The 23,567-nt window shown below is 41.2% G+C and overlaps 1 protein-coding gene and 1 long non-coding RNA gene across 2 annotated transcripts in view; one reads left to right on the top strand and one right to left on the bottom strand.

The window, feature by feature from the left end:
* LOC127529171 (uncharacterized) overlaps positions 1-20,025 on the bottom strand; it is a 98,353-nt gene extending 78,328 nt beyond the window's left edge. The window contains exon 1 of the long non-coding RNA XR_007935852.1: positions 19,930-20,025. This is a non-coding gene — a long non-coding RNA (uncharacterized LOC127529171). The remainder of the gene's footprint in view (positions 1-19,929) is intronic.
* The window catches only part of haus4 (HAUS augmin-like complex, subunit 4), a 50,816-nt gene extending 27,474 nt beyond the window's left edge, over positions 1-23,342 (top strand). The window contains exons 6-10 of the mRNA XM_028809135.2: positions 5,082-5,227; positions 5,505-5,635; positions 7,788-7,856; positions 15,599-16,368; positions 23,020-23,342. Coding sequence (XP_028664968.1) covers positions 5,082-5,227; positions 5,505-5,635; positions 7,788-7,856; positions 15,599-15,782 — 530 coding nt within the window. The 3' untranslated portion in view covers positions 15,783-16,368; positions 23,020-23,342. The remainder of the gene's footprint in view (positions 1-5,081; positions 5,228-5,504; positions 5,636-7,787; positions 7,857-15,598; positions 16,369-23,019) is intronic.
* Positions 23,343-23,567: the final 225 nt, after the last annotated feature.

The following is a 23,567-nucleotide window of genomic DNA, read 5'->3' as shown; positions in this document are numbered from 1 at the left end:
TGATAGTCCTCCAATTAAAGAGGTGTGTTTTTTAGTAGTTTTTTTTTTTTTTTTTTGAAGTGTTTAGCTTTACTGGCGTGGCATTTCTGTAATATAAACAGAAAGTCGCCTCACCAGTTCTTTTACGCTTCGCTCTTGAAATACCAAGCAAGCCAGTGTTAGAAGACCTGACCTTACATCTAGGAATGTAGAGGGGCAAGTAGTCCAACATATAAAATGGTGCTAAGTCAGTGCTTCCCAACCCTTCTGGTGTAATGACCCATTTTTTTTTATTTTTACATGCCAATGCTTTTGTGGGACTCCCCCTCTGTGAATTTAGCACAATTGTCTGAGCTGGGGGAGTAAAGGGATCCTTCTTGGTGAATCGAGTGTGCTTGTCCCTGGTGGGGTGGGGGGGGGGGGTGATGATGAGGTGTCCTAGCAATTGCTGGAGCATCGAACGTTAGATGAAGCAGGCGTGAGTTGTTGATGCTTTTCCTCCTTGGTGAATTGAGCACAATTGTTACAGTGGGAGTTGGGGAGGTCATCCGGGATCGGCTGAAGTCTACCTGCAATGCTGTTGCTGTGATTTAAGCGCCATCTTCAGACCGATAGATGAGGTTTTGTTCGATGTCATCTACAGTCCTCCTGCTGTTTCTGTGAATCAAGGAGAAGTGTCTAGCTACACCCTGCAATACCTATAATGTCAGTCAGTGAATGCCCACAACATCATGGAACACCCACGTCAGTCATGAGCACTCTGTTGGAATCAAGTGCAATTATTGGGGGGGGGGTGGGGTGGATGGGGTCTGGGTTTTGTCCATATATGTGATTTAAAGTTTTTTTTTTTTATACCCCCTTCACAACGGCGCATAGCGCCTCCTTGGGGGGGGGCTGAATGCACCCCATGAAGATGCGGTTGCTCCCCCGAAACCCCTCTTAAACTTTGATACAATGGGAAACAAATAGTTTTTTTTTTTTTTTAATATACAGTGATCCCTCGCTATATCGCGCTTCGCCTTTCGCGGCTTCACTCTATCGCAGATTTTATATGTAAGCATATTTAAATATATATCACGGATTTTTTGCTGGTTCGCGGATTTCTGAGGACAATGGGTCTTTTAATTTCTGGTACATGTTTCCTCAGTTGGTTTGCCCAGTTGATTTCATACAAGGGACGCTATTGGCAGATGGCTGAGAAGCTACCCAGCTTACTTTTCTCTCTCTCTTACGCTGACTTTCTCTGATCCTGACGTAGGGGGATTGAGCAGGGGGGGCTGTTTGCACACCTAGACGATACGGACGCTCGTCTAAAAATGCTGAAAGATTATCTTCACGTTGCTACCTTCTGTGTGCAGCTGCTTCGTGAAGCGACATGCTGCACGGTGCTTCACATACTTAAAAGCTCGAAGGGCACATATTGATTTTTCACTGTTTTGTTTTCCTCTGTCTCTCTCTCTCTCTCTCCCTCTCTCCCTCTCCCTGCTCCTGACAGAGGGGGTGTGAGCTGCCGCCTTCAACAGCTTTGTACCGGCGGTGCTTCGCATACTTAAAAGCCAAACAGCCCTATTGATTTGTTTGCTTTCCTCTCTGTTTCTGACAGCCTGTGCTCCTGACGCGCACTCCTTTGAAGAGGAAGATATGTTTGCATTCTTTTAATTGTGAGACAAAACTGTCATCTCTGTCTTGTCATGGAGCACAGTTTAAACTTTTGAAAAAGAGACAAATGTTTGTTTGCAGTGTTTGAATAACGTTCCTGTCTCTCTACAACCTCCTGTGTTTCTGCGCAAATCTGTGACCCAAGCATGACAATATAAAAATAACCATATAAACATATGGTTTCTACTTCGCGGATTTTCTTATTTCGCGGGTGGCTCTGGAACGCAACCCCCGCGATGGAGGAGGGATTACTGTACCTCCTCTTTGCTCAATCAGCTGCTGGTTTGCTGCTGCTATCATGCCGCATGATCTGCATTTTGTGCGGCACTTCAAACGTTTAAAAGCCTGTACAGCAGCTGTCCTTTTGTCTCACTACCTTGTCTCTCTTCTCCCTGAGACATCCTCAAACACTATACGATCTCATTTTGCTGTTCCGTTATTTCACCAAGTAATATTTTCCGTTTGTTTGCGCTAATATGATCTTTACGCTTGTTTTTTTTTTTTTGAGACTTTTGAATTTTCCTCCTTCCATTATCTCTAACCTGCTCTTCATGTGTATCACACATGTGTCTTTTTCCAGCCCCGGGCATGGTTAAATCTCTTGGCACAAAGTCTAGTCTCACGGGCCGGTCTGATTATTACTTAGTTTCAGAATTTGCACATAGATTATTTTTTTTTAATTTTTTTTTTTTGCATTCTTTTCTCTCCAATGCTTTTGGGTCTCTCTTTGACACGCTGCTCTTTCTTCTTCGCTTAGTTGTTGACGTATAAAAGTTTTAAGAGCTGAGAGCACAGAAAGTGTGTCTGCCAAAAGCATTCCAACAACGGAGAGGTTAGATGACCGTGGTCTTGTTTGTAAATGGTTGTGAGTAGGGCATGACTTGCTAAAGTCACCGTCTTGCAGGACTTGCTTCCAAAGGTTGCAAGTATGAAGTAACTTGACCGTCTCGTGTCTGTCTCCCTTCAAAAGATTACGTCTCATTGCAGGAAAAAAAGTCTTGTCCCAAGATTTTTTTTTTTTTTTTAAATAATAGAGAGATATCAGTCCTAAAGGACACTGGCAGCCAGTGCAATGATGATAAGACTAGTGAGACATGCTCATATTTTCTCTTTATAGTTTAAAAAAAATTCTTGCTGCAGCATTTTGGACTTAATTGCAGCCAATGTATTTGTTTGTTTTTGGTAATCCTGACAGGAGTGCATTGCAATAATCTTGACGGCTAAAGACAAAAGCATATATTAACGTTTTAGCACCTTGCAGTGATATGCAGTTGTGTTAACATCGCCGTAGGAGATGCTAAAGTTCAAGCTGCTCGTTTAGAAGTAATGGGTTCTTGATAGCTAAAAGAGTGAAGGCTGAAACTGACCAGGCTTTCATGTATCGTTTTGAGTTGGATCAAAACCCTGTGGTTGAACTTTTTAAAGAGACCATACAGTAGTTTCACTTTATATCTGAGTGAACTTTGTGTTTATACTGGGAAAATGTATGTTAATAATAATAATACAGTAATAAGTTGTATTTATGTAGCGCCTTTCATACACTCACGGACACTTTACAATTCAATACACACATTAACATGACAGTAGAAATTACATACACGAGAAAGAATTACACTCATTGAAAAGAAGTTTGAAATTAATAATAGATTTTTCCTTGCGAAGGCTGAGAGAGAGAATGCCAAATTTTAGGAGCTATCACTCTGAAAGCTCTGCCACCCATAGTTATTAACCTGTATTTAGGTACAGCGAGTAACTTAGCGTCCGATGATTGTAATGCACGGGCAGGAATATAAGGAAGCAACAGCTCCAACAAATAATGAGGGGCCCACCCATGAAGGGCTTTAAAGGTGAGAAGGATAATTTTATATTTGATTCTTGAAGAAACTGGTAACCAATGTAAATCATAGAGGACAGGAGTGATGTGAGCAGATTTTTTAGTGTGTGTAAGTAAAAAGAGCAGCAGAATCCTGAACATATTGTAATCTATAGATATATTTAGCCGGGAGGCCATAAAATGAAGCATTGCAATAGTCCAGACGGGTAGTGATGAAAGTGTAAATGAGTGTCTCAGTATCTTTCACACTGAGGAAAGAATGCTGATGAGAAATGTTGCGAAGATGAAAAAAGGCTGTCTGTACTATTGAGCTAATGTGTGATTGAAAAGTAAGAAGATTATCAAAGATGACAGCCAAATTACGACAATGACACCTGGAAACAAAGATGGTGGGCAGTGTACATCTCTCTATTATAATAAAAAAAAAAATCCTGGGACGGGATGTGACTTTTTCAGAGAGATACTTTCATGTCCTGCAAGAATAGACTTTGTGCCAAGAGATTTAACCAGGCCCAGGGCCGGAAATAAAAGATAACAATAGCTGACAAAGTAGAACGTTGTAAAGAATTCAAAAACGCTGGTGCGATACACATGCAGAGCAGGTTAGAGATAATGAAAGTACTAAAACTTGAAAGTCTCAAAAAAATTATAGTAAAGATTTAAAAGAAAAACCTGAGTAGAGACATTCTCAGAGATAATTGTAAAGACCCGCGAGAGAAGACTTTAAGCAAAGAGATTTGGAAAAATCCTGCCCACATCTAAAACATTTACAACTACGAACACGGTTCAATCACTTCTCATTTGTGTGAACGCTATTGTCAGACACCGTTCATGTAGAGAGAAAGAAACGATATTCACTCACGGGCAGTTATATGTTGCGTTGTCGCGATCAAATTCCAAATACGGCATCAAAAGACAAAGCGATATTGACAAAAAGCTATTTCCAAATATTGTTGTTACTGAAGTGTTCCAGTAAAACTGTAAGTTTAAGAAGTATTTGAGTGTGAATTTCAAAGCCAGAAAGAATGAAAACGTATAACGCAACTAATATCTCTAACACAACATGAAACATAAATACAGAGCAGGTTAGAGATTATGAAAGTACCAAAATTCAAAAGTCTCAAAAACTGATAGTAAAGATTGCAATTGCACTAGCAAATGAAAGTTATGACTCGGTGAAATTACGGAACAGCGAAAAGAGATTGAATATATGGACATAGGTGATATGACATACGGAAGTATGTAGGTATTGTTCGGCTTTAAACTTTAAGCTGGAGACTTGTAGATTGTGTAATTCATGTTGCCATCAGGAAAAAGTAGTGTTTCTTCCCAAAGAAGAGGTCTATCCGTGAGAATTAGAAGTTTTGTTGTTTGGTGAAAGTGAAATCCACGTATGCGAGAGGCAGAGACGTGAAGTTGCTGGCACGTAGCGCAGGCAGGGGGTTTGTGAGCGATGTGAGCAGGGGGTGAAGCCCCCTAGTACCTTAAGAGATCCTCTTTAAACAATGTTTTGCATCTTCTTTTTTGCTGTGTCAAGGCAGACAATGAAAATACCTTAGCTGTGTTTTTATAATTGACTTTCTTTTTATTTATAATTTCAAATGACTAGAAGGGGAAAGTGAGAGCATGAAGACTGTGAAATTGTCAAGATTGCCTGAATATCTTGAAAACGAGAGCAAAAGATTGGAGAGTTTGAAGCAAAGGCAGAGAGAAAATACCATCCTCCTTCAGAAGCAAACACATTGTTACTTAAATGTGAGTTTCCTCGTCTCATACAAATTCAAATCTTCACTTACTTATATTCAATTATTTTCTTAATTCCATAGACCACAGAATCATTTACTAGGTGTCTGGCGGTCTTAATGGATTTATTATAACTTATTTATAGGACATTAGTTTGTCTGTTAGTGGAGGTTTTCTCTTTTCTTTCTCTCTAAAGTTTAAAGGCATATTATACTTTATTTCTTGTCTACACTTATTGTTACACAATATTTTTCATACTCTAGTTGTTTCTTTCACTGTTTCTCTATAGAAGCTGTTGGCGTGCATAAATATCCTCCAGACACTTATCCTTGTTCACAGACTGCAAACTCAGAATGAACTGGATCGAAAGAAGACGCAATATCTGGAAGCCAAATGTCAGATAATGATTTTGAAAATCAGGTCAGCATTTCTAAAAAATGTTTATAAAGAGCAAAGTGGATAAGGCTGCCGTTATAAAAATGTGGTGTTCTGGTGTAAACCAGCTAGAGAAAATTTTGAGTTTGTAAATTGTAATTGGGAAAATGAGTATGTTCCATTATGATAAGGATGAACCTTTTATGGAGTTTGGTCAAAAGTTTTATGGACACTGCATGCCATTTAATGTCTTAATTTTTCATGAAATCAAGGCATAGAACAAATAAAGAATAGTAAATAAAAAGAAGTCAAGGAATCATTAAGTGTACAAAGTTTTATTCATATTTTTGATCCATCAAAGTAGCCACCTTTTGCTGATAACAGCCAAACTGCAGGTAACCCTTTTAATTCAGAATGCCAGTCACTCTGTGCAAGTCACCAACTCTGCCTCCAGCAAAACAACCCCAGAACACCACACTTCCTCCTCCATGTTTGACAGTTGGTGTCACACACTGAGGAACCATCCCTTCATCAACTCGATGGTGTTCAAACTCACTGCGTGATGAACCGAAGATTTCAAATTTGGATTCATAGTTCCATAAGACTTTCTTCCAGTCTGCAGTAGTCCACAACCAGTACTTCAAGGCCTCATTTTGTCCTTTAAGGAATGTCCTTCTTTCTGCCACTTGCCCTGTCAGACCTGCAGCACAAAGTCTCCTCTTCACAGCTAGTGGCCCTCTGAAACTTGTCTTCTGATTGGCTTGTGAGTTTCCTCCTATCAGAGTTTCTTGCAATTTCCAGTTGCCTTTGGATTGCATAAGACATCACTGGACTCACTGATTTGTTTTGCAGTTTCTCTAAATGGAAGGCCTACATGTCTTAAGAGTAATAATGCTCTGTCTCATTTCATTTGTTAATTGCAATTTTCTTGCCGTTATCCCTGTAATATTGTCCAAGTCATACTTAAGAGGGTGTAGCAACACAGTCTGTTCCAACTCTGCTTTAAGACAGACGGAGGGTTTTTAAGTAATCAACAGAAGGTGGGTGAGCACAGGCTCGCCAAAACTGGACAGTTGAAGAGTGGATAAATGTTGTCTGGTGTGATGAATTTCAGTTTTTGCTACGCACAGACAGTAGAGTCAGAACAACTGGAGTCCGTGCAGCACCATCCTGGACTGTTTGTGTCAATAGTCCAGGCTGGTGGTGGTGGTGTAATGGTGTTGGAAATGTTTTCTTGGCACACTTGAGCCCCATTAATACTAGTCAATCATTGCTTGAATCCAACGGCCTGTTTAAGTATTGATGCTGACCATGTGCATTCTTTTATGGCCACGGTTTACGCATCTTCAAATGGCCACTTTCAGCATGATCATACAGCATGTCACAAAGCAAAGTGGCTTCATGAACATGACAGTGAGTTTTGTGTTCCTCAGTGGCTTTCCCAGTCACCAGATTTGAATCCAGAAGAACACCTTTGGATACGGTAAAGCGGGAGATTCACATCATGAATGTGCTGCTGACAAATTTGCAGAAATGGCGTGATACAATCATGTCAACGTGAATCTGAATCTCAAAGGAATGTTTCCAACATCTTGTGGAATCCATACCATGAAGAATTGAGGCTGTTTGGAGAGCAAAAGGAGGCCCTACCCAGAATTAGTATAGCGGTCCTAAAAGTCTGCTCCGTGACTGTTGGCTGTTAAATAAAATTTGCAAAGTAGTAAGAAGGGCGGCACGGTGGCGCAGTGGGTAGCGCTGCTGCCTCGCAGTTGGGAGACCTGGAGACCTGGGTTCACTTCCCGGGTCCTCCCTGCGTGGAGTTTGCATGTTCTCCCCGTGTCTGCGTGGGTTTCCTCCGGGCGCTCCGGTTTCCTCCCACAGTCCAAAGACATGCAGGTTAGGTGGATTGGCGATTCTAAATTGGCCCTAGTGTGTGCTTGGTGTGTGGGTGTGTTTGTGTGTGTGTCCTGCGGTGGGTTGGCACCCTGCCCAGGATTGGTTCCTGCCTTGTGCCCTGTGTTGCCTGGGATTGGCTCCAGCAGACCCCCGTGACCCTGTGTTCGGATTCAGCGGGTTGGAAAATGGATGGATGGAAGTAGTAAGAATGTTTGGTTTGTGTTAGAATTTCTTTAACCTGTGGGTGTGGTGTATTTTTATTATAACAAACAATTTGTTTTTGTTTGAATCTACTCAACAGAATGGAGATGGTGAAACTCCAGATGGACATTTATACACCTAAGAAAATAGCTGTGCACCGCACCATCAGGTGATGAACTTTACATGTGTGTTATAGTGACTGTGTAAAGCAAATTAAAGTTTACACAAATTGAGTTATTTTTATTTAAAATGTATTTTCCTGTATTTCTGATGTCAGACAGTTAAAGCAATCAGCATCAGCATATCAGAACAGTTTAGCTATTAGCTCAACAAATGGGCTTGATGGTTTGAATGGTTTCCTCTCATTTGTTAAATATCTTATGGGGGGAAAAAATGTTCACCCCAGGAAAAATGATCCAAAAAACTTTATCTTGTTGGGGAAAAAAATTACTTGAATATTACCAAAACAGCAACATAACAGACCTTTTTTTTTAAAAAATATATTTAAGTGTCCACCACTGTACTTTGTGTGACGTATTTTGAGACAGTCACCAGCACACAGCCCGACATCTCAATCAAGACCATAGACGCGTGTTCTTCTGCACTTATTTTTTCAGTTGCTTGCATGTGAGAGGGTCGAATGTTGAGGCCTGATCCGTATGATCAATGCGCCCCTTGTGTTATTGTAGGCTACCGCAGCTAGTGACTTCCACATTTCCCCAGACAAAACGTTGACAGTTGTGACATTGTGAAAAGTGCTTTCGGGACTAATGTCTCGTTTGTCCTTGTATTCGATCCTAATCATTTTTCCTTTTTGTCACACAGCTACTGTCGCACCATGCTGAAGCTTCACATGACCAAATTCACCAGACACATCCTGGCAGTTCAGTTGTACAGTGCCGTATCATGCATCACTTTCACTTTCCATGTCAACGTCTGATGACCAATTCACATCTTTCATCACTATCGCTCGAGCCAAGCAATGGTTCAGTTTCAGTTTGTTCTAAAACTGCCCTGACAGCTTTTCGTTTGCCATTGTGTTTTTAGTAGGGCTGGGAATCAATTTAAAAAAAAAAATGAATCGCATAAGTGTATGAAATTAATCATGATTAATTGCACCTAACATAAAACATGTAATTATAAAATTAATACATAAATCATGAAGTAAATACACACTGGGTCACAAATTTAATGTAGAATCAACACAAAGGAATACAAAAAAAATAATGGCATAGTTTAAATAAACAATGACCTTGAACCTGAACTTTTAACAAAATATTACTTGAGCAAGTACAGCCTGAATTTGAATGCCTTCCTAAAAGTCAAGTTGAACAGAAGACAAAAAGAAATTGAGGACAAAATATTAATTATCAACTTGGCATAGCAGCAGATACAGACGTGTGAAAGTAAAAATTAAACGATCCAAACAACTGTTGACATTGAATGCATTGCTTAAGACTGATTTTAATTGAAAGAATAAGCATCTCTTAAATGGGCATACATTAAAACTCCACAAATACTATCCTCAATTGTTCATCATCATTGACAAACAATAATTATACTCTACACAAGTGTTTTTCAACTGATGTCCTGTGGAAATAATGATGTAGTGCCCCTGGGTCCTGACCTGAGAGAAACGCACTCCTTAGGTGGTCGAAACCTGTCTGAGGAGGATGGGACTTCCTGGAGAAGCTGACATAAAAGCAGCTCTGCGATCGCCTTAACATTAATCACACTCAGACTCCTCAATCAAATCAAATCAAATCAAAATGTATTTATAAAGCACAATTTTGAAATGCCATAAGTGTAAACCAATGTGCTGTACAATAAAATCAAAAAATATCAATAATAAATCGGTAAACATAGGACAAAAGTGACATACAGTGCATCCAGAAAGTATTCACAGCGCATCACTTTTTCCACATTTTGTTATGTTACAGCCTTATTCCAAAATGGATTAAATTCATTTTTTTCCTCAGAATTCTACACACAACACCCCATAATGACAACGTGAAAAAAGTTTACTTGAGGTTTTTGCAAATTTATTAAAAATAAAAAAATTGAGAAAGCAAATGTACATAAGTATTCACAGCCTTTGCCGTGAAGATCAAAATTGAGCTCAGGTCCATCCTGTTTCCCCTGATCATCCTGGAGATGTTTCTGCAGCTTAATTGGAGTCCACCTGTGGTAAATTCAGTTGACTGGACATGATTTGGAAAGGCACACACCTGTCTATAGAAGGTCCCACAGTTGACAGTTCATGTCAGAGCACAAACCAAGCATGAAGTCAAAGGAATTGTCTGTAGACCTTCGAGACAGGATTGTCTCGAGACACAAATCTGGGGAAGGTTACAGAAAAATTTCTGCTGCTTTGAAGGTCCCAATAAGCACAGTGGCCTCCATCATCCATAAGTGGAAGAAGTTCGAAACCACCAGGACTCTTCCTAGAGCTGGCCGGCCATCTAAACTGGGCGATCGGGGGAGAAGGGCCTTAGTCAGGGAGGTGACCAAGAACCCGATGGTCACTCTGTCAGAGCTCCAGAGGTCCTCTGTGGAGAGAGGAGAACCTTCCAGAAGGACAACCATCTCTGCAGCAATCCACCAATCAGGCCTGTATGGTAGAGTGTCCAGACGGAAGCCACTCCTTAGTAAAAGGCACATGGCAGTCCGCCTGGAGTTTGCCAAAAGGCACCTGAAGGACTCTCAGACCACGAGAAAGAAAATTCTCTGGTCTGATGAGACAAAGATTGAACTCTTTGGTGTGAATGCCAGGCATCACGTTTGGAGGAAACCAGGCACCACTCATCACCAGGCCAATACCATCCCTACAGTGAAGCATGGTGGTGGCAGCATCATGCTGTGGGGATGTTTTTCAGCGGCAGGGACTGGGAGACTAGTCAGGATAAAGGGAAAGATGACTGCAGCAATGTACAGAGACATCGTGGATGAAAACCTGCTCCAGAGCGCTCTTGACCTCAGACTGGGGCGACGGTTCATCTTTCAGCAGGACAATGACCCTAAGCACACAGCCAAGATATCAAAGGAGTGGCTTCAGGACAACTCTGTGAATGTCCTTGAGTGGCCCAGCCAGAGCCCAGACTTGAATCCCATTGAACATCTCTGGAGAGATCTTAAAATGGCTGTGCACCGACGCTTCCCATCCAACCTGATGGAGCTTGAGAGGTGCTGCAAAGAGGAATGGGCGAAACTGGCCAAGGATAGGTGTGCCAAGCTTGTGGCATCATATTCAAAAAGACTTGAGGCTGGAATTGCTGCCAAAGGTGCATCGACAAAGTATTGAGCAAAGGCTGTGAATACTTATGTACATGTGCTTTCTCAATTTTTTTATTTTTAATAAATTTGCAAAAACCTCAAGTAAACTTTTTTCACATTGTCATTATGGGGTGTTGTGTGTAGAATTCTGGGGAAAAAAATGAATTGAATCCATTTTGGAATAAGGCTGTAACATAACAAAATGTGGAAAAAGCGACGCGCTGTGAATACTTTCTGGATGCACTGTAAATACTAAAATAAGTTAAAAGAACCGATTTAGAAGATCAACAATTTACAGAAAAACAATGGATATGAAAAAATTAATAAATTAGTTATAAAATTGATACCAGAGTTACTCGTATACAGTTAAAAGCAATCGAAAACAAGTGTGTGTTAAGTTTTGATTTAAACATTTGAGTTGAAGAAGCTAACCTAATTTCAATTGGCAGAGCATTCCATAACTTTGGTGCTAACTGCGTTTCGCTTCAGTGTTACAGCCCAGAGCATGCTGTTCTTTCATGGTTTCACCCCTCTACTCACTCGTTCACTCTGTGCTGTTCAAGCACACCACCCTGCTTCTTCTCGTCTGCACCTGTGCCGCCACATGTGACTCCTGCGCTTCATCACAATTGGCAGGCAAAAGTGGTTCTGTTCCAGCACCTTCCATACTAGAACGTGGCGCTTGCTCTCCTTCCACCCTATTTCTTGGGACTTCCTCCTCTCGCTCAGATGTTTCATTTGTATAATGCACTGCGCCTTCTATTAGGACAGTGCTCAGTAGCTATCTCCAGCCTGATCATTATAGTATTATTGTTTCATAATGTTAAATATATGAAAATGCAAAATGAACAAATTATTGCCTGCGGCGTTTGCCTAATGGCCAGCCCTGCATAGAAATATTTACATTTTGCGGCATCATTTTATTTCATCCACTAGATGGCAGCAGAATACTGTCCCAAGAGTTATTCAGGCTTTATGTAAAGTGGATCATTAAGACGCAGTGCGACTCATCGTTGACAATAAATACGTAGGATTCTGAGCCTGAGTCACACCCAGAGTTAACTCCGAGGATCTTTCGTAATGTACCGTGGTACTTGGTCGTCTTGAACAAATATTTTGACCTTTTCAGTTTCTGCCCATACCACTCTGAAAACTTAAGCTCTATCAGACTGGGTAAAGGAGGTATGATGAGTCATTTTTAAGCTTTTGGAACAAAATCTTGATTGGACTGACTAACGTCTAGACTTTGATTAGTAGGAACTGCTCCTTTTTTGCTTTTAAGCCACTCGAGTGTGACTTTTGGCTGTTTTAGTTTTTGATTTATTATAATGCACTAAAGGGTAAATCTTTTCTCATACCCCAGGGGATCTTTTAGGCTGAAGGAAGATGTGCTATAGAAAGACAACACCATGGACTCCTTCTGCCATTACAGTGACTCACAATAAAGCTGAGCATATTTGCGGTCATGTACGGTTTTGTTTGGGTCAAACATAGTGACTACTATTTAGAACAAAAAAAGATAATGTTGGTGTCATTGGACCTTTTGATCTTCTTCCACTTATTTCCCAAGTCTATACTTTGGTAACCTATACGTTTTGTTTTGCCACTTTAGTAAGCAGTATAGATTTGTGAAATGCTGTTTTCCTATATGTACTTCTACTATGCCAGCAATGAACGACTGTCATTCCTGTAAATGTATCACAGGCTTGAATGACCAGGGTGCTTTTTTTTTCTTTTTTTTTTTTTAGGTCTGGTGCTTTTCAGGTGTGCTATAGTTTCTTAATTTCTTTAGATAGATAGATAGATAGATAGATAGATATACAGAGGACAACACTGTACTTCATGCTTAAATGTGCTTTTTATGAAATTTTTAAGTAAAGGTGATGTAATTTTGAGGAGTTGACTTTGCAATATGTTATTCAACAAAAAATGAACAGATATGTCATTTCTGTCAGTGGAAAAGCTAATTATCCACCCTCGGTTCTAATAGCTGGCATTACCTCCTCAAGTAGACATTTAATATGACCATCTAGAAATGCTTGATATAGACTGGTGGAAAGTTTTCCACCTCCTCTGTGCAGAATACTTTCAGGTGCGTGATGTCACATTTCAAATCCCACCCACAGCATTTTGCTGGAATTCAGACCTGGGCTTTGACTTGGCCATTCTAGAACTCTACATTTTTTTTTTTTTTTTTCTTTTCAGGCATTCCATGGTGGATTTATTGATATTATGGGCCGTTGTCATGTTGCCAGGTCTAGTTTTGGTTAAGCTTCAGTCTTGTAACAATCGTCTTGTAATTATCTTCAAGCACAACCTGGTACAATGAATTATTTATGGTTTATTCTCTGATGGTGAACTGCCCAGGCCCAGATGTAGCAAACCAGAACATTTCCACCACCATGCTTTACAGCTGGTCTCAGGTTCTTCTGGTCAGATTCTTCTGGTGCTATGCCCAAATCACTCTATATTAGAATCCGCTGTGCTGAGCACATTGTTCAAGAAGTCCTGGTCTTTGCCTGTGTGTTAATGAGCAACCTTTAGTCTTTCCCTGATGTTCTACCTAGACAGTAAAGGTGTTTTCCTGGCACACCTCCCATGTGGATGTAATTTGTGCAGGTTCTTTGTAATGGTAGACTCATACATTTTGATATCAACAGAGGCAAGAGCTACTTGGAGGTCTCGTGATGATAATCCATCCATCCATTTTCCAACCCGCTGAATCTGAACACAGGGTCAGGGGGGTCTGCTGGAGCCAATCCCAGCCAACACAGGGCGCAAGGCAGGAACCAATCCCGGACAGGGCGCCAACCCACCGCAGGACATACACACCCACACACCAAGCACACACTTGGGCCAATTTAGAATCACCAATGCACCTAACCTGCATGTCTTTGGACTGTGGGAGGAAACCTACGCAGACATGGGGAGAACATGCAAACTCCACACAGGGAGGACCCGGGAAGCGAACCGGGGTCTCCTTACTGCGAGGCAGCAGCCTGATGATAATAATTATTTTATTTAAGTGCACCTTTCAAGGTACCCAAGTACAATGGAAGAAAATAAATCTCTCTATTATATAAAAAAATTCGGGTCGAGACGTGACCTTCTCGGAAAGACACTTTGACGTCCCACGAGAACAACCAATTTAATCTAACCTCTCAGTTGTTGGAATGCTTTTGGCAGACACACTTCATGTGTTTTCAGCTCTTAAACATTTTATACGTTCTAGATGGCACGTCAACAACTAAGCGAAGAAGAAAGAGCAGCACATCGAAAAGAGACCCAAAAGCATCGGAGAGAAAAGAAGGCAAAAAAGAACAATAATAATCTATGTGGAATTTCTGAAAATAAGGAAAGTAATAATCAGCCCGGACCAAGTGGGATTGAAAACGTCGTAGGTCCAATCGGGGGCAGAAATAAAAGACTTCATAAAGATGTTCAAAAAGGTTGGCGCAATACACATGCAGAGCAGGGTTAGAGATTATGAAAGCAGTGGAATTCGAAAGGCTCAAAAAAAAGTTGCCACGATACACATGCAGAGGAAATTAAAGAATATGAAAGTAGTAAAATTTGAAAGTATCAAAAAAAAAAAAAAAGTAAAGATCACATTAGCACAAACAAACGGAAATTATTACTTGGTGAAATAACGGAACAGCAAAAAGGGATCAGATATAGGAAGATATTGTTTGGCTTTAAACTTTAAGTTGGAGACTTGTAGATCATCTAATTCGTGTTGCCTCCCAATGAAGAGGCGTATCTGCGAGAATTAAAAGATTTATTGTTTGGTGAAGGTGAAATTCACAAACACTACAAGCAAAATATCTGAATCTACAATAAACTCTTCGCGATCACATCATTCAGTGCTCAAAATGTAGATTTACACAATAATGGACCATACTTTATGAGAATCTGTGGTCCTGCAACAATTAAAGCTATGACACGTTTAACTTTGAAGAAACCACAATTCGGTCAGGTGTATATTTATGATCACAGAGAAGCGATGCAACATAGAATCGAAAGAGTATGTCACAATTCCCATGAAAGTAAGAATCTCTTTTTAAATTGTATATCTGGTTAACCAAACCCGGGGGTGGGCGAGCGAAGCAAGCAGGGGGCAGAGCCCCCTAGTTTTAAAAAAATAAATAAAGACCAGTAAAATTAATATGTAAGAAAACCATATACAAATTATGTGTAACTATTTGCAAAGATGTGTATACAAATGCCATAAAGGTAACCATAAAATGTATTAAAAAAGAGAGATTCTGGGGTTCTTCTTTATACAATCTTTAAGTTGTGTTCTATGGCTGAACTTGCTGGGATGGCCTGGCTTGCACAAGTTGGCAGTTGTTTGAAATTTTCTCCACTTGTAGATGATCTTTCAGACAGTGGAATGGTTGATTTACAATTGTTTGGCGAACTTTTTAAATCCCTTCCCAGGCTCCTATAACCTTCTCTCTGAATGCCTTAAAGAGCTCTTCCAGTCTTGTTAATGTAATTAATTGGTGCCACAACTAAAATGTAACATGTCTGTGATTTAATATCCCCTCCCTTTGAGGAGCTCTGTAAAGAAAACTCTTTTTAAAAAAAAAAAAAAAAAATGTTCATATTACTTTTTTTTCCTCTTTCTTTCTTCAGGAACACCTTAGAATCTGCTTTAATGTCTGAGAAGAGGGAACATGAGTCTCTAGAAACAAAGCTGTCATCATTTGAAATTCTTGGTCAGGACTTTGAAGCTCTGGTGAAGGAATACTCCACTCTTCGTCAGTCCATAGAGAACAAGAAGTGGGCTTTGCAGGAATTCTCTCAATACAGCAAGTGAAGTAGAAAACCAACATCTGAAATCATTAGCTGGCCATCTTGATATATGAGGGAGAGTTGTGATTTAAAAAGCTGTTTTTTGTATAACGAGTGAAGGTCTAACGAGTAATCCATGACAATGTTTTATAATATATACAGTATATATTTTTTTTAATTTCAATATCTAACATGTGACTGTTGGTAACACGGGATTAGTTGTGTAGCAGAAATGTTTTCAACTTCAATAATCAGTCTGTTTAAACAACATAGTTCAAGTTGTATTTGCAGTAGCTGGCCATTGCTTGTTCTAGCTGTACTATAATTAAGTTAATTGCAATGATAAATATGAAAAGCAATGCATTTATTTTATGTTAAGCTTCAGTAAACTAAGATGTGCTAATGTTTTAATGCAAGAGAATATACTTTTTTCCTCAGTTTTGTCTACTAATCTGACAAATTTGCAGACTGTTGCCCAAAAGGCCAAGCAGTAGCACACAGTTTGGGGATATGAGTGGCTGGAACATAACTGCATTGCTTTGGTTGAATCCAAGGTACAGCTGTTAGTTCGAGTCTCCTCTCTGAAACACTGGATGGACTTTCTCAGTCTGGTGAGTACTGGGATCCCTTAGTACTTTCAATTTACTGTTTTTCTTTTTCTAAATGGGTACCGCTATACTGGAGGTGTCAAAGGCAAACCCTGGTGGGCTGCCGTGACTGCAGCTTTTCACATCCACCACTCTGTTAATTACTAGCCAATTACTACTGATAACACTTCTGACCTTAATTTTCATCGGCTTGCTTTTTAGCCTCCTTAACTCTGAACATGACTTGGGTTTGGAATTCTATGTACATGTGGTTAAGCCCGTGCCAGACTTGGGTTGATGGGAAATGGTATGCTTTACAATGGAAAGCCCATATAAGTCTCAGAACAGTATTCTTCTGTCATCTGTGGATGAAATAACATCATGCTGCAAAAAAAAAAAAATAACGAATCTGTGCGTTATGACACATTATGGTACCTCTTTGGTAACTCGTCAGTATTGATTAGTTGATTATCTCAACTATTTGTGATTTGTCTATGATAGTCTGGTGGAGAAGATAGTTGTTGAAATGAACTGCCATGCTGAGCAGTGACAGAAAAGTCACAGTAAACCATTTGCTTGTCACAGTTGCTGGCAGCCAATTGCTGCAGGTGACATGCTGTTGTGTCTCTTGATACTTCTGGGAATAGTAGGTAAACCACTCAAAAGATGGTACTGGTCCACAAACTGGCTGTTGCAGCCTCACATTTTTGGTGAAGTTATGAGCGAATGTCTTTTTTCAGTCATTATAAAATACCTGCATCTCACTAATAATGATGACTAAGATTTAGACAGTCTGTTTCTAAGCTGCTTAGTCCTCAACAGGGTCATGAGGGGTGCTGGAGCCTATCCCAGCTAGCACAGGGGCGTAAGGCAGGAACAAATCCTGGACAAGGGCACCAGTCCATTTCATGGTGAATATACACACACTCACCATCCACACACTAGGGCCATTTTAGTAGTGCCAGTCTACCTAACCTGCACGTCTTTTTACTGTGGGAGGATTCCGGAGCACCCAGAAGAAACCCATGCAGTGGCAGCACTGTGCCATTGCGCTGCCCTTGAAGGCAATTCACCCAACACCAAATCTGCACAAACTGAGGAATGTGTATCGGGCGATCAGCATAAATATGCAGAAGGTGTATGTTACTGATCGTGACATAAGTATTGACAAAAGTCTCATGGTTTACAGGGGAATGCTGTCATGGGTACAGTACATCACATTCACAATTTGGTATCCGGTTCTAAAGGCTTTGCAAAGTAAGCTCTGGGTACATCTGAAATATTACAAAAAATTCTTTTGAGACCTCCTCGAATGTTGCCCGTGTGTGCTGATGACTGTTTCAAAACATACTGCATCACATGAAACATGTACTGTATAATAATCTCTACGACAGTGGACAACAGACATACCTTTCCTAGATAGACAGATAGATACTTTATTAATCCCAAGGGGAAATTCACACTGTGATTATGATGATTGTTTGGTATTTACCTGTTTCTGTTACACATGATAACATTTTTGTTGGGAAAAAAATTCAAAGATTTTTCATTTATCTTGTTTCTGATTAAGCAATTGGATTGGAACAAAAATCTGCAGCCACTCCAGCCTTTCAAGGCCGACTTTGATGACCGCTGCTATAAACTACACTTAGCATGCCTACTTTCTATATACGCAATATGGCCAAAGGTATGTGGACACCCCTCCAAATGCTTGATTTTAGGCGTTTAATTGTTAACAGGTGCTTAAACTCAAAGCACATAGCCACGCAGTCGCCATTGATGAACATCTGCTCGTTCTGAAGAGTTCAGTGACTTTAAATGTGGCATTGCCATAAGATGCCACCTTTGGGACCAATCTGTATGTGAAATTTCTGCACTGCTAGATTTGCTATGGTTGTGAAGTGGAAGCATTAAGGAGGAGCAGCAGCTCAGCCAGAAAGTGGTACCCCATAATAATTCACAGAGCTGGGCCTCCAAGTGCCAAAGTGCAAAGCATGTGATAATCACCCATCCTGCAAGGCGTCACCCACAACAGAGGTCCCAACTGCCTCTGGAAGTAACGTCAGCATGGGAATGGTGTGGCAGGAGCTTCATGAAATGGGTTTCCATTACCAAGATTACTATGCAGAATGCCAAGGATCAGCTGAAGCGGTGTGAAGTACACCACCCTTGGACTGTGAAGTGATGAATCGTGCTTCACTGTCTGGCAGTCTGATGGACCAATCTGGGTTTGGCTGATGCCAGGGGGATTCTTCCTTCTGGACTGTAGTGAAGTAGAAATGACAGAGTGGTGACTCTGTGGCTAAGAATCGGTGCTGCTATTTGGACAGTTGCCAGTTCAAATTCTGTTACGGCCAGAGGGGCCCTTGAACAAGGTCCTTAACCTGAAAAATGCTCCAGGGGCACTGTGCAGTGGTTAATCATGTGTTCTGACCCCTAAAGGTAATGTAAAAACTCAACTTTCCCTCAGGGATTAGTAAGTATATCAAATAAAATCAAAATACTTGGTTACTGTACAACACTGATATTCAGAGACTCCAAATGTCCTCTAAGAAAGAATTTCTATCTTGGAACAGGCCGAGTAGCCACAGCTGTTTCAGCTTAAGTCCAAGAATTGATTTCCACCTGTTGAATTGCAGCTTGAATATTCGTGTTGGATCATTTACTGAAATGACCAGCTGTTGCATGGCAGCCATCTGATGACTGTTTTTGCTGGTTTTCCAAATTAGGATCCCTGCGTTGTAGCTGTGGAATTTTATCCTTCTCAGACAAATATGCAAGTTTTGGTTTTGACAATATGTAATTTATGTGGTGGAAATGTTAATTTGTCACCCACTGCGGTTTCTTTGTCTCATCTTATCATCTCACACAACTTCAATCGTGATGAAGTGCTTTGAGGGGCTGATAATAAGACACATTAAGTAGAATCTTCTTCTTCTTTTGGCTACTCCTGTTAGAGGTTGCCACAGCAGATCATCTTCCATATCGTTATGTCCTCTGCATCTTGTTCCATTACACCCATCATCTTCATGTCCTCTCTCACCACATCCATAACCCTCCTCATAGCCCTTCCTCTTTTCCTCTTCCCTGGCAGCTCTATCCTTAGCATCCTTCTCCCAATATACTCCGCATCTCTCCTCTGCACATGTCCACACCAATGCAATCTCGGCTCTCTGACTTTGTCTCCCAACCATCTAACTTGAGCTTACCCTCTAATGTTGTTCTTTCTAATCCTGTCCATCCTCGTCATGCCCAGTGCAAATCTTAGCATCTTTAACTTTGCCACCTGCTTTCCAGTCAGTGTCACTGTCTCCAACCCTTATAACATCACTAGTCTCAATACCATCCTGCAGACCTTCCCTTTTACTTTTGCTGATACTTGTCTGTCTCAAATTACTCCTGACACTCTTCTCCACCCTGCCTGCACTCTCTTTGCACCTCTCTTCCACAATCCCCGTTACTCTGTACTGATGATGCCAAGTATTTAAATTCATCCTCCTCCGCCAACTCAACTCCCTGTATCCTCACCATTCCACTGACCTCCCTCTCATTTACAGACATGTATTCTGTCTTGTTCCTACTGACCTTCATTCCTCTCCTCTCATATCTCCACCTCTTCAGGGTCTCCTCAACCTGCTCCCTACTCTCATTACAGATCACAATGTCATCAGCAAACATCACAGCCCACGGGGACTCCTGTCTAATCTCGTCTGTCAACCTGTCCATCACCATTGCAAATAAGTAAGGGCTCAGAGCCGATCCCTGATGTAATCCCACCTCCACCTTGAATGCATCCATCACTCCTACCGCAGACCTCACCACAGTCACACTTCCCTCGTACATATCCTGTACAACACTTACTTACTTCTCTGCCACTCCACACTTCCTCATACAATACCACAGCTCCTCTTGAGTCACCCTGTCATATGCTTTCTCCAGGTCCACAAAGATGCAATGCAACTCCTTCTGGCCTTCTCTAAACTTCTCCCATCAACATCCTCAGAGCAAACATTGCATCTGTGGTGGTCTTTTTAGGCATGAAACCATACTACTGCTCACTAATCATCACCTCACTTCTTAACTGAGCTTCCACTACTCTTTCCCATAACTTCATCCTGTGGCTCATCAGTTTTATCCCCCTGTAGTTACTACAGTCCTGCACATCCCCCTTATTCTTAAATATCGGCACCAGTACACTTCTTCTCTACTCCTCAGGCATCCTCTCACTTTCCAAGATTCCATGAAACAATCTGGTTAAAAACTCCACTGCCATCTCTCCTAAACACCTCCATGCTTGCACAGGTATGTCATCTGGACCAACGGCCTTTAAATTTTTCATCCTCTTCATAGCTGTCCTTACTTCCTCCTTGCTAATCCATTGCACTTCCTGATTCACTATCTCTACATCATCCAACCTCTTCTCTCTCTTGTTCTCTTCATTCATCAGCCTCTCAAAGTACTCTTTCCATCTGCTGAACATACTCTCCTCACTTATGGGTACGTTTCCATCTTTATCCTTTATTACCCTAACCTGCTGCACATCTTTCCCAGCTCGGTCCCTCTGTCTCGCCCATTGGTCCTTTTCTTCCTCCTTAGTGTCTAACCTTTCATACAACTCATCATATGCCTTTTCTTTAGCCTTCGCCACCTCTCTCTTCACCTTGCGCCTTATCTCCTTGTACTCTTGTCTACTTTCTGCATCTCTCTGACTATCCCACTTCTTCTTTACCATCCTCTTCCTCTGTATACTCTCCTGTATTTCCTCATTCCACCACCAGGTTTCCTTTTCCTCCTTCCTCTGTCCAGTTGTCACACCAAACACTCTTCTTGCTGTCACCCTTACCACTTCTGCTGTAGTTTCCCAACTGTCTTTTAACTCTTCACTACCACCCCGTGCCTGTCTCACCTTCTCCCTAAACTCAACCTTGCAGTCTTCCTTTTTCAAATTCCACCATTTGATCCTTGAAGGTGATCCCAATACGCATGTGTGACAATGTGATGTTGCATTTACACTCATCTGCCATTTTATTAGGTACACCTTATAAGTACTGGATTGGATCCCCTTTTGCCTTCAGAACTGCTGTAATTCTTTGTGGCACTGATTCAACAAGGTGCTGGAAACATTCCACAGAGATCTTGGTCCATATTGACATGATAGCATCATGCATTTGCTGTAGATTTGTCAGCTGCACATCCATGATGTGAATCTCGCTTTCCACCACACCCCAAATGTACTCTATTGAATTGAAATCTGGTGACTGTGGAGGCCATTTGAGTCCAGTGAACTCATTGGCATGTTTGAGAAACCAGTTGGAGGTGTTTTGACCTTTGTGACATAACATGTTATCCTTCTAGAAATGGCCATCACAAGATGGGTAAACTGCGGTCATAAAAGGATGGACATGGTTAGTAACAATACTCAGGAAGACTGTGGCATTTAAGTAATGTTCAGTTGGTACTAAGGGGCCCAAAGTGAGCCAAGAAAATATCCACCACACCATTACACCACCACTACCAGCCTGAACTGTTGATACAACGCAGCATGGATCCATGCTTTCATGCTGTTGACACCAAATTCTGACCTTACCTTCTGAATGTCACAGCAGAAACTATGACTCATCAGACCAGTCAACGTTCTTCCAATCTTCTGTTGTCCAATTTTGGTAAGCCAGTGCTAATTATAGCCCAACAACTCCTGCCACTTCAACTGTTGTGACCAACAATGAGTCAACCTCAGATGATCAGTATTGGCTGTCTATAACTGATGACCAAGCAAGGAAAGAACTTGAAGAGGCTATGCACAGGAATACCTAAGGAATCAGACTGAGTTAGTCCTGGAGTTCTTAAGGCCTGTGCTACCCAACTTTGTGGAGTCCTCTGTCACCTGTTCAGTCTGTCCCTAAGGCTTCAAAAAGTGCCACTGCTGTGGAAAATATCCTGCAATGTTCCAGTTCCAGAAAAGACAGACATCTCTTCACCTAATCACTACAGACATGTGGCCTTTGTCACACAATATTTCCTTTGAGAAGCTGGTCCTGGACTATATGATTCCTTTTATGAAAGACCACCTGGACCCGCTGCAGTTTTCCTGTCAGACAAAGATTGGAGTAGAGGATGTGATTGTCCATCTGCTCCACAGGGCCTATTCTCACCTGGACAAAGCTGGCGGCACTGTGAGAATTGTGTTTTTTGATTTCTCCAGTGCCTTCATTAGCATCCAACCATACCTCTTAAGGGATAAACTCTGAGATATGCAGGTGAATGAGCCTATGGTGTCCTGGACGATGGGCTATCTGTCAGGCAGACCACAGTTTGTGATGATTCAAGGACTGTGTGAGCAACACTGGAGCACCACAATGCATAGTCCTCTTACCTTTTCTCTTCACCCTGTACATGTCTGACCATAAATATAACAGCGGGTCATGAAATTCTCTGATGATTCAGCACTAATGGGGGTGTATTGATAAGGGCGATGAGACAGAGGAGAGGAGTCAGTAGGAGAACATTGCTTCTTGGATCAGAAAGAATTGTCTGTAACTTAACATCAGCAAAACCAAGGAACTGGCTATGGACACGCGATTAGGGGACAGTCAGCGGGCTTTATCGTGCTTGAAACTACAAGAAATGCGGATCTGGAACATGTTATTAATACTCTTCTCTCCTTTTCATCTACAGAAAGATGCCTGAGAAAAAAGCCTGTACCTCAATGAATGTACCGATCTCCACCGCTTTCCACACCATGAAGAAAACGCTCTGTTCCAGCCCCATGGAATCACCTCACTTCCGGTCCCATCCTGACGACTTCAGTTCCGTCCCTCTACTTCTGACATCATCTCCGACTCCCTCCTTCTTCATCATATCCGTTATTTTGATTTGTCCCTCTATAAAAGCTTCCTGATCTCAGTGTTTTTTTTGTCAAATGTATCAAACTTTTCTTGTGATTTTGACCTACAAGTGGAACCTACGACCAGTATACGGGGAGGCTCCCCAATCCTTAATCTGTTTCATTTGCTTTATTTATCACACACTGTAGAGCCTCTATTTTTTTGAAGTGGATGTAGAGGGGTTGCACAACTTTAAGTACTTGGGGGTCTACACAAAGCTGGATTTGTCTGGTAACACAGAGGGACTATAGAAGAAGGGACAAAGCAGGCTAAAGTGTTACTTCAGTGTGGGTGGTGACACCCTTTACATGTTACATGCTGGGCTGATAACATCGTAAT

This window comes from Erpetoichthys calabaricus, chromosome 9, assembly GCF_900747795.2.
Source record: "Erpetoichthys calabaricus chromosome 9, fErpCal1.3, whole genome shotgun sequence".
Classification (NCBI taxonomy): Eukaryota; Metazoa; Chordata; class Cladistia; order Polypteriformes; family Polypteridae; genus Erpetoichthys; species Erpetoichthys calabaricus.
The sequence above is the reverse complement of the archived record's forward strand: the minus strand, read 5'-3'. Positions and strand labels throughout refer to the sequence as shown.